The 10,896-nt window shown below is 38.5% G+C and overlaps 1 protein-coding gene across 3 annotated transcripts in view; it reads right to left on the minus strand.

Moving 5' to 3' along the window:
- Positions 1–2,615: 2,615 nt before the first annotated feature.
- LOC107774396 (rhodanese-like domain-containing protein 8, chloroplastic) overlaps positions 2,616–10,896 on the minus strand; it is a 28,687-nt gene continuing 20,406 nt past the window's right edge. The window contains exons 1-8 of one of the 3 annotated variants that reach the window (XM_016593913.2): positions 10,232–10,721; positions 8,554–8,607; positions 7,488–7,637; positions 6,310–6,472; positions 5,118–5,209; positions 4,539–4,642; positions 3,525–3,800; positions 2,616–3,065 (exon numbers count right to left, since the gene is read on the minus strand). In XM_016593913.2, coding sequence (XP_016449399.1) covers positions 2,921–3,065; positions 3,525–3,800; positions 4,539–4,642; positions 5,118–5,209; positions 6,310–6,472; positions 7,488–7,637; positions 8,554–8,607; positions 10,232–10,561 — 1,314 coding nt within the window. In that variant the 5' untranslated portion in view covers positions 10,562–10,721 and the 3' untranslated portion in view covers positions 2,616–2,920. Of the gene's footprint in view, positions 3,066–3,524; positions 3,801–4,538; positions 4,643–5,117; positions 5,210–6,309; positions 6,473–7,487; positions 7,638–8,553; positions 8,608–8,700; positions 9,516–10,231; positions 10,722–10,896 lie in introns of those variants that run through there. The other 2 variants (XM_016593914.2, XM_016593911.2) reach the window with 2 other exon arrangements.

A 10,896-nucleotide genomic window follows, 5' to 3' on the forward strand; every position in this document is an offset into this window, starting at 1 on the left:
GTCTCGAGTTCGTTTTTCTCTGGTGATTGATACTTTAGTGGGTTTGAACACGGGTCCTTGTGGAATATCGACCCCACCAATGATCATGTGAATCACGTGTTGTGGTTCTTCCTACTTGTTTTTCCTGTTTGCGTCTCTGTCTCTGAAATGGTTTTTAGTTCGGTCGCTCAAGAATTCTCGAAGGTGACCCTCGTTGAATAAACGGGTCACCTCCTCCCTTAGTTGTCTGCAGTCTTCGGTTTTATGACCATGTGTACCATGGTATTTGCATGTTTGATTGGGGTTCCTTTGGGATGGATCGATTTGTAGGGGTTTGAGCCATCTAGTATCTTTGATTATGGCTGACACAATACCTGATGCGTCGATGCTGAAGTTGCATTCTGACAATCGTGGTGCTTCTGTGGGATTGGCATGTTTATCGAAGCCACTTTTGCTCATGAGCCCTCGAGAGCTCGGTCTTCGATCGTTCCTTCGATCATTTCGGATGGGATTGCGTCCTGGGCCGTTGTTTTTACGATCTGAGTTGTATGGTAGATACCGATCTCTGCTCGACCGGGGTTCTCTATCGATATCCCTTTGAGTTCTGCCGACGGGCCTATTTGGATAAGCGGAATCGGAAGGGGTCCCCAATTGATCATCCTCGACCCTGATCTTCGACTGGTACCGATTATGTACATCGGCCCAGGTTTTCGCTGAATATTCAATTAAATTTTGCTTTAGTTGTCGTGATGCCACCGAACTTCGTTCGTTCAAACCTTGAGTAAAGGCATAAACAGCCCAATCGTCTGTGACCGGTGGTAGTTCCATGTGTTCCATCTGAAACCGAGATACGAATTCCCTCAACATTTCATTGTCTTTTTGTTTCACCTTGAAGAGGTCCGATTTTCTAATCGCAACCTTTATTGCTCCGGCATGTGCCTTTACGAAGGAGTCTGCAAGCATGGCGAATGAATCGATGGAACTAGGCGGCAAATTGTGGTACCATATCATTGCTCCTTTCGACAAGGTTTCTCCAAATTTCTTCAGTAGAGCAGATTCAATCTCATCGTCTTCTAAGTCATTTCCCTTTATTGCGCATGTATAAGAAGTGACATGTTCATTAGGGTCGGTGATCCAATTGTACTTAGGAATTTCTGGCATTCGGAACTTCTTCGGAATGAGTTTCGGTGCCGCACTTGATGGGAAGGACTTCTGTACAAATTTCTTTGAATCCATACCTTTTAGAATCGGTGGTGCCCCTGGTATTTGGTCAACCCGGAAGTTGTATGTCTCCATTTTCTTGTCATTTGCCTCAATATTTTTTCTCCCGATTCAATCCGTTTAGTGAGCTCCTCGAACATTTTCATAATGGCGGGGTCAGTCCCCGATTCGTTGGCATTCGACCTTTCTGGCACAGGCCCAGTCCTGCGAACGACTTCTGGTTCGAACCTACTCGGTGTTCGGTGCTGATTTTGTAGTTGTGCTATATCGGCTTGTTGAGCTTGTAACAATTCGAATATCAATTGGAGACTAACTCCACCATCTTCTCCGCCCTGCGTACCTCGACCACCTGATCGAACTTCCCTGCGTATACTACCTTCGGGCTCAACGCCCAAATTTGCATTTAGGGCGACATGTGAACTGACATCGACGGGATTTGCAATTGGTGCTCCCTCGAGGTCGGCCTGAGGCACCTCGATTCCTGGGGCGGTTATGTTGTCGTTTTTCCCATGAAATCCGAGGTTGTTGTCACCATGTGTAGGTTCTGCTTGCGAGTTTGACATATTTATCCTGAAAACAAAGATTCTTACGAGAACAAGTGTAAAGTAGTGTGTGTTATCGAAATTAGTATTAAGCAATCACTATTATCCTTAGCCCCACGGTAGGCGCCAAACTGTTTACCCTTAAAATTGAATAACAATTAAACTTATAATGAGATTCTAAGGATACGCGATTTCACTTAATACCTATAGACAAATATGAAGATTAATAACAGAAATGAATTATAAAATAAAGCGAACCAGTATTGAAACGAAATTCAACCCTCGAGCTAGGGTGCCCTCGAACTGATTGATACCAAAATAGTTAAAAATAAAGCAAGTTGATGAACAAGAAAGTATAAGCTAAAGAGAGCGTTATATTAGCTTTTTTACGTGAGAACCATGTCTTACAAATGGTTAATACTCCCCTTTATATAGTAGAGCAGTTCCACTTATGGTATAACTCTAATTACAGAAGAAAATCCCATGATTAGCAAATTAACCGTTTCTGATTTGATCCGTTCTGAGATTTACGCCATGATCCTTGACCAGTCACCGAGATTTACGCCATAATCCTCGACCAGTCACGGATATCTCGCCTTTCTGTTATTGTGCTATCTTCGATCTTGCTCGATGTCTGTTTTGTTTGGCTTCGATCGCTACTAGCCTCGATCTTGACAGGTACCTCGGTTCTAAACTCGGTACCTTATCCTCGTGATATGGCCTATTCCGTTACGAGGCCATCCTCCAATGCAAACTCCCGGTCTCGGTCAAATAGTAAAATCGGGTAGGCCCGATTTTAATCGTATACAAAATCAGCATATGGATGTTTGATTATGTCTTAAAAAATACTAATAACCTAAGTACACAAAGTGATACTTCCCAATTAAATTCAGCCTTCAATAATATCTAATTATCAGTAAAAGACAACGTTCTTCCAAGATTATATATGCCTAATATTTTCACCTAATAGGGGTACTTAACAACCTAATTTTGTGACTGATGGACATTCCTCCCGCATTAAATAAAATTAGACTAAACCAATAAAAGAGAAACTAGTCTTTTTGGAACCTGAATTTTGGAGTATGTAGAGAATAGAGGTCAGTTTTCTCTCTTAATTTTCCATTCGGTCTCCCCAATAATTGGAGATCTACATTTTCAACTTCCAACAGATCAAGATGTCACCGGCTTTGCAACTCGAAATCTCGATAATTATGCCATTTTTGGTATCTCTGGTTACCTGTCAGCACCGGCCTAAGTCGACGTGCAGATGTGCATTGAGAACAGCAGCATCCCCTTAGATCTTTCACGCAGCCTGCGCAGCATCTGAACAAAACCAATGAAGTATTAGAACGAATATAAGTACACACTTTCTTTCAATCTACTGTTTAGTGTTTATATAACTGATACAAACCACAGAGTAATATAAGAGCAGCCTTCGTTTCGCTGGAGATAGAAAAGTAAGACAAGTTTTAAACTGATGAATCCTTGCCTAGAGAAAAAAGTTCTTTCTTCTACCGTTTTGGAGGAAAGCACTTAAGAAAAAGTTTTATCTTAAGGATCCTTGGCTAGAGACATCAACTTCTTTCTCCTACTTACTTGGAGGAAAGTTGATACAAATAGGTAAGCTAAGTCATGGAAGTCTTTCGCCCAAAATGTCTCTCGTTAGCTGAATTTTGGAAGTAAAACAAATCATATACCAACTCCACAGGCTTGATGGTGCAAATATAAGTGATTAAAGTAGCATCCATCCATATGTTTATTTGGTGGAATGGTTAGTCTTACAGGAAAAGTAAGTTGCAGTCAAGGTTTGCACAATTGCGGTGCCTCAGCTCACAGACTTGTGAACCACAGATGTAGCATTTGGCAAACGAGTTATCCAGGGAGCCTTTTAGCTTTGTGCTTGCTTCGATCCCCACTTCAGGCTTGTAAGTAGAAGGCGGCAGAGAAAGACGGGCATCAAATACAAATAGATTTCCAACCCAACCTACAGAACCTTCTCTCTCAAGATAATGAGAAACACCCCCCTTCAAGGTGTACAATCGTTTAAAACCTTGCTTTCTGTTGCGAAAATAAAATAAGTTGTCAGCCGTGAACACACACAACATTTTCACGTAAGACACAAAGGTAAAACTGAACAACAGATAGTGCAAAGCATTAATTAAGATCCCAATTCTAGTGATGGTGAAATCACATGCACCTGAATATTGAGATGAATAATTTATGTTGAGCAACTGAATAGCCATATGATAGCTGACAAAGTTTAGGCACATACTCCTCAAACCTAATCTTAGTTTCCAGAAGTATATAACAGAAGTATTTAGCCCAACAGAATTTATAAATTGCATTTGAGAGATCCTACTGATGTTGGCTACTGAAGAAACTTATATACTAATGCAATTTCCTACAGGTAAAAGCTTGAATAATTTCCACGTATGCATGCAGCAGAGCAGCCTGATTCATAAATTGACTTCCAATGAGGGTTATGTAGCTCATTTAACCAACAGATGATCTATGTAGAAGAGCAGTATGAAATGTACAAACACCAGCAAAGTAGCTATTCTCACCCCTCAACAGTATGATTTGGGGGAGAAATTATGGGAAGATAATTGCTTTGTGGAGCGTAGATGACAACAAATTCTATATTTGAAGTACTTTAACCAGGAAAAGCCGAAAAGGGGATATTCTTATGGTGTCTCTTAAGAGACTGCTCAAAGTTCCACTATCTCACACATCTATGCTATAGCACTTAAGTACATGATAGAACATAAACGCATACAAAAAGAACACACAGCTTACCGTAGTATAGCAGAATATACATCACAGCGGATACCTCCAGTGCAGTACATCAATATATCAGTTCTCTCCTTATCAACAGCTGCTAAAGGATCTGAAGCAATCACCTGCATAACAGGATGGCAAGATATTAGTTATATCTACAGACAAAAGCACATTCCAGGATATTGTCTTGTGCACGAGGTGACAGTCTTTAAGTTCTATATTAAGCATACAGAGGACATACAACCAAGGAAAATAGCAGCATGCAGCAGTGCAACTATGAACGAGAATACAACGGAAACAAATATCAGGATATTATGGAAGCAAGGACCAGATTTCACATCATCCCAATAGGTTAATTCTAGCCAGATACATTAATCATTAATGAAGAGAAGAAACAAGAGAAGCGCTGAGAAGGGAAGTGTTCTTCCTGCATTATACTATGGTCGACATGGAAAACTAATACTTACGGCTTTTGGTCAAGTAATGGGATCAGAAAGAAAGCAAGCACTTCAAATTATGTAAAAGTAACAACAAATTAAATTTACTAGCATTAGCTTGGACGACAAGACAGAAAATTGGGTAACAAATAGCTAAAACCTCTGAGTCAGATTGCCCAAATGAAGTGGACCGAAAACAATCAACATCCGGTCGCTGAGCGCCTTGAAAATGCCCAACATCCCATTCATAACCTTCCGGAAAATCAAACCAGAATCTATTAGCACAAAGGCACTTGAAATATTAAATTATGCAAAAGAAATAGCAAAGACGATAGCTGACTTTTACAGAGAGCATAATAAGATGTTTCACTTTAAGTGGCCTTTTGGTTTATATACAAGACATGGAATGGGACCTAAGTTGCTCGGACACGGGCGCGGGTGTCCGACATGGGTGCGGATCTAGAGGTCGGATCCTTCGAGATGTAAATTCTAAGATTCGGTGATACGGATCCTAGTACACGGGTGCGGGGATATGGCTAAAAATAATTCAACAAAATAAAAATATAAAAATATATCTAAATTTTGTGGAATACTTATGTATAGCTTGTAAAGTGTGAATTTCTTTTTTACTTTCAAGTTGTAGATAAGTAAAGGATTGATTTCCTAGATAAGGTATGCTATTTTCTTCAAATTTACCCTAGTTTTGGTTCTGATTTCGAGAATCAAATTGTATCTCATCTCGAATTTTTCCGTCCGTCGCGGTCAAAGTACCCAAATTGTTTGACCAGATCCGGTACGGATCCCATACCCACCCCCATACTAGTGTCGTATCGACACGGGTACGGCACCTAAACTGCCATGCCGGAGCAACTTAGAATGGGACTAGACTGGTCCAATCATAGATTTAAAACGTAGAGCATGAAGCTGTAGACAATTACAAGTGTTAGCATGTTAGAATGTTAGAATCACTGTTTAAGTGTTGATATTAAGTTAGTGATTGACGAATTAAATATAAGATGAATGGTGTCTTATATTCCATATTCACCACGTCATCAATATCTCCTCTTCTCTTATTTCTTGCGTGGTATCGCAGCTAAACATTGTGATAGAGACTTAAGTAGCTTCCGGATATCCCTCAATTGTGGGATAAAACAATCCCATGAGGGGGCTGGGAATATATGTACTTCTACAAGAATAACAGGTTTATTTACCTTGAGCAGGGTGAAACTTAAACAACCAGCATCAAGAGTTGGCCACATTGTTTAATCAGGCCAACCCCATAAATATAACACCTCCAGAGCATTCGAAGAAACACTAAAAATGTCAGTAACAAGCAACAGAAGAATACTTACCATTTCTCACATCAAGAAGTATACAACTGGGATTGATGTTTTCATGTGATGAACTATTAGTGTTATTTACAGCTTCCAATCTATTCCTCCATTCAGATGGTGCCAAAGGTTCCGCTCTCATAGATGGATCAAGCAAAGGAAGGTGAGAAATCCCTCCTTCCAACTGTTGACAAAATGTTAAAAGTATCAATATAAGCTTTAAACAACAGAGAAAGGATATATTAATATATACATTGGTCCTCTATAAATGGATAAACTTTCCCCCTTGAACCTCAGAAAAGCACTACTTATGCAGATGCTTCTTTTATAAGGAAATTGTAAGCCTACCTTACCGTCAATGGGAGCTACTTATGCAGATGCTAAGACATGCCCATATGAACCATCAATCCCAACTTCTTTTCCAATATCTTTGCTGACCTTCAAGTTTCATTCAACATCTAAGATTTCCACAAATTAAGAAATATGCGGTAATTTGAAAATACGGACGCTATAGGTTTTTATTGTTTTAAGAACATTTGAATTGTTAATTGATTGTGCAAACCTCTCTAAGAGCAATCTGTATGTACTGCATCCACTATCTACTTCCTCTATAGTCAATCTTAAATTGAAATCCTTTTCTGAGCTTACCTCTCATAAGATCAGTCTTAAAGTGGGTTATTCTGCTGAGCCACTTTGACTTTGGTACTGACAATTGATCACTTGAGAAAACAAATCTTGGGAAAGCTAAACAGAAATACTATACTACTAAATCCATTACTTCATTTTGCTCTTTTTTATCTTTTCCTTTAGCTGGCCGAAGGGTATAAAATAATATGACAGTTTTAAACCAAAAGATGTTGACCAAATAGTCATATTTGCATTAGTCTTGTAATTGTCAGGAAGAAAGAACACAGAAGCTGATGAGTTAGTTGCCTGCCCGCAAGAAGACATAATACTGGGCCAAAGAGGCTGCTATATCAAACAGAACAAAGCGCAAATCTAAAGTAATAAGCATGTCTTTACGATATACATAATCTGACAATTGCAGTTATTGGGTGGGAGTAATAAAAGCAAAATTTAAACTCTATCAATTCACATGTCATGAAGAAAAGATATCCCTTAAGTTATTACCCATGAAGTAGCTGGTGAGCCAGACAAGCAGGAAACAGCATGCAGGAATGAGACAGTGCGAGACTTGCCTGTACAAGAGAGGGCTTATAACGCAACTTCAATCTTGGAAAGGTATGCCCGTTTGATGCTGGCGAGATCTGGACCAGTACATCAGAAAATCTGAGGTCTTCCCTCACCCAACTAACATAAGCAAGAGCATCCTTTTTTGGTCCACTGTACTGCACCAACAGGAAGTATTAGAAGACAGAATAACTTTGTTTGACTTATAGCTGGCAAGGAGGATTTAGAGTGGCCTGTAGCAACACTGAGCTGGTGATCTAAAGAATTTTCAGTTCAGAACCACAGGAATATGATTTCTTAGGAAAAGATATACTTTGAGGACCATGAGGCATGCTAATCATTAACCTATCCTTTCTGCGTTCATTTAAGGATAAAATAAAAGTAAAAAAAAGACTAACTTTTTACATTTTTTTAACAGGTACGCCCTATCTTGCTTCATATCGCTCTTTCTATCCTAAATTGGATGTCTAGCTTTCTTTTTATCTCTGTCCTAAAATTATGTTCACTTTACTCGAAGAAAGAGTTCAAAACATATTATACTACACAAATTCCATGGATCCTATTCCTACACTTACCAGTACATCATTTTTCCTAGTCTAAAAGAAAAACTCAAGACCTAATTAATGGCCTCCAAATATTTTTTTTTAATAATTGTGATATCCAGATCAGCTTGCGTGCAGCTCGACTAATTCCACGAGGTACCTGCTACCTCCCACCAGCACAGGTACTGGGTGTCTGTCCACTAACGCTTGGACAGATGGAAAAAAATCACGCAGTGTGTTTGCCTCCGCTAGGATTTGAACCAGAGACCGCGTGGTTCTCAATCCACTTCATTTACCACTAGGCCACACCCTTAAGTGCAAAACATAAATAAAAATTAAAAAATCAAATAATGGCCTCCACATATTCCCTCCCACCAAATATTAAACAATCAAAGTTTTGAGCTCTCAGCTGAATATTGAATAAAAATACCGAGTAGAACCATGATATTCAAATTTTTGGTTAAACAATAGCAACGCCCAAAGCAGAAAACAAAAGGCTAAGAACAGTGTGATAGTAACAAAACAGTCCTACCTGTGCATTAATTCCCTGTTGGTTTAAGTATATGCGGCCATGTACATCTCGTCCCTGCATCAAAGAGAAATATGTTATATTAATCTGACTGAGCACTTAACACATAATCAAGAATTGCACTGATATACATGCAGTAGTATGTAGTACCAAAAAGCTATCAACGTTTTGGAGCCAAGGAGTTTTTATAAAATACATGATCTGAAGTAAAATGATCTCAATTGAAAAGAGCAAGTTGCCTTCAACCACCACAGAGCTTGAAATCCAAGCCAGTAATAATTGATAAACTCTGTATGCAGCATAATCCATGATCCTTTAAACTGCTTCTCCGGGTTAGAGAAAATAACTGTAATCCTTGTTTTGGAATACATATGGCAAGATCTAGATTCAAAACATCAAATATTTAAAATAAAAATATAACATGCAAAGTTAAGTCAAAATCTTCCTCTTCCTCAAGGTGAATGAAACTATAACTATGTCCTCCACCAAAATTGGATGACATCTTAAATGAACACCAACTCTATCCTCTTTCACCAGTATTATAGAATTCAAACCAAATAAAATGAAAAGCATATCTTAGAAAAGTCAGGAGAGTTGGACTACTTTCCAATCCAGGTGATGTTAATTGTTAGCACTAAAAACCTCTTGTTGTTCGAGAATGCTTGAAACATTCCAAGACTAGATATTTTTGCCCATTCTGTAGTTCATACAACCATACATATAAATGCAATTGATATGTCAAAACCAACTCAAGAGATGAGTGAAAACTCGAGGAGAAGTCTAATAACATATGTTACACTAGATAACTGTTCAAAGTATATCACCCATAAGGTTGTCAACTATTTATTCTGTTCTTATGTGTTGGCAGCTGGAACTCACGGGGAGACTGAGCATTGTGCATGGTATAATGCAGACGCATTAGGTATAATATAGAGCAACCTACTCCCCTTGTTGGGCACCAAATATTCTGTGTTTCTGCCAGTTTAATTTTTCTGCCAGTTTGCGTTGCAGCTCTAAAATAAATGAGTAAAAGTGTTCCTCTTCATTTATTTTAGGTGTTATTACGAGTCGGTTGAAACAACTCAATATGGTATTATAGCAGACTAGGTCCTAGGTTCAAGTCTCACCACCCATGAACAAAAATATTATGTGCCCAATAAATAAAAAGAATTAGACTCGTACTTAAAGGGTGTAGCCTAGCAGTTCTAGGACTTGGAGAGAGAGTAACCTTGTACCTATATTGGTGGGAGATAGCAGGTATATGGAGTAGTCGAGGAAGTTGGCAATTTTTGTTAAAAATGTAAAAAGAATAAGACTCGCAAGTGCTTGTTGTAGACCTAAAATGAATTGTCCCTCTTTAATAGTTTAAACTTTTAAATGATATGGTTAACACAATTCAGCTAATGAGCTCACAAAAAGTACTCTCTCTATCCCAATAATTTTATATGACATTATTTCCTTTTTAGTCGGTCCAAAAGAATGATTTCTTTCTATATTTAGTAACAATTTAATTAAAATAATATCTAATTTATCCTTAATGAGAAGAATTATGGCCACACAAATATGTATGCTTATTTTCAACTACAAATTTCAAAAGTTTTTTATTTTCTCTTAAACCTTCGCGCAAGTCCAAAACAATCACATACATTGGGATAGAGGGAGCATAAGAATAAACAATTACCTCCATAAAGGAAAGGTGTTTGGTGACCTCCTCTTCAGGGTCCTTAATGAAAACAAAGCGGTAGAAATTTACCACTATAAACTCTTCCTCATCAATATCAGCTAGTATTTCTTTTGAATATGAGGAGGATAACGCAGCATAAGTAGTACATACATTTTTACACTTCAGTTGCCACACAAATGGCAAAATACTGTTCCTACTATTGAAACTAGTAGCGGCAAGTTTTGGGTTTGGGAGAAAAGCAGTAAGATTTTTGGGGAAAGATGTAGTGGGTTCGTTAGAAGCAAGTATAAATGGCTTTGCCACGTTCATCACTGTAAACGAGCTCATTGCCCAAATTCACAGAAATAATCTGTTTTGCCAAAATAATAAAAGCCCTCAAAGATTTGAGGCTAAGGAACGGAACATTTTATGGATAACATATGAACTGACCAAGAAATTTCTTTTTCTTTTTTCCTCTTGTTGTATAATTTCGAAAGACTCCTTGCTACTTACAATAATGGTAGTAGTGGGCTCCCCAGAGTTACAGAAAATGCTCCTCCTATTTCATGAATAAGTTATTACTCTATATCTCATATTTTTGTACATGGTGAAATATGATATGACACGTGATAGTCTAAAGGGAGGACACGTGGAGCCCAAGACAGGGATGGCCGAAAACCGAA

Source organism: Nicotiana tabacum, chromosome 24 (assembly GCF_000715075.1).
Source record: "Nicotiana tabacum cultivar K326 chromosome 24, ASM71507v2, whole genome shotgun sequence".
In the NCBI taxonomy this organism is placed as follows: Eukaryota; Viridiplantae; Streptophyta; class Magnoliopsida; order Solanales; family Solanaceae; genus Nicotiana; species Nicotiana tabacum.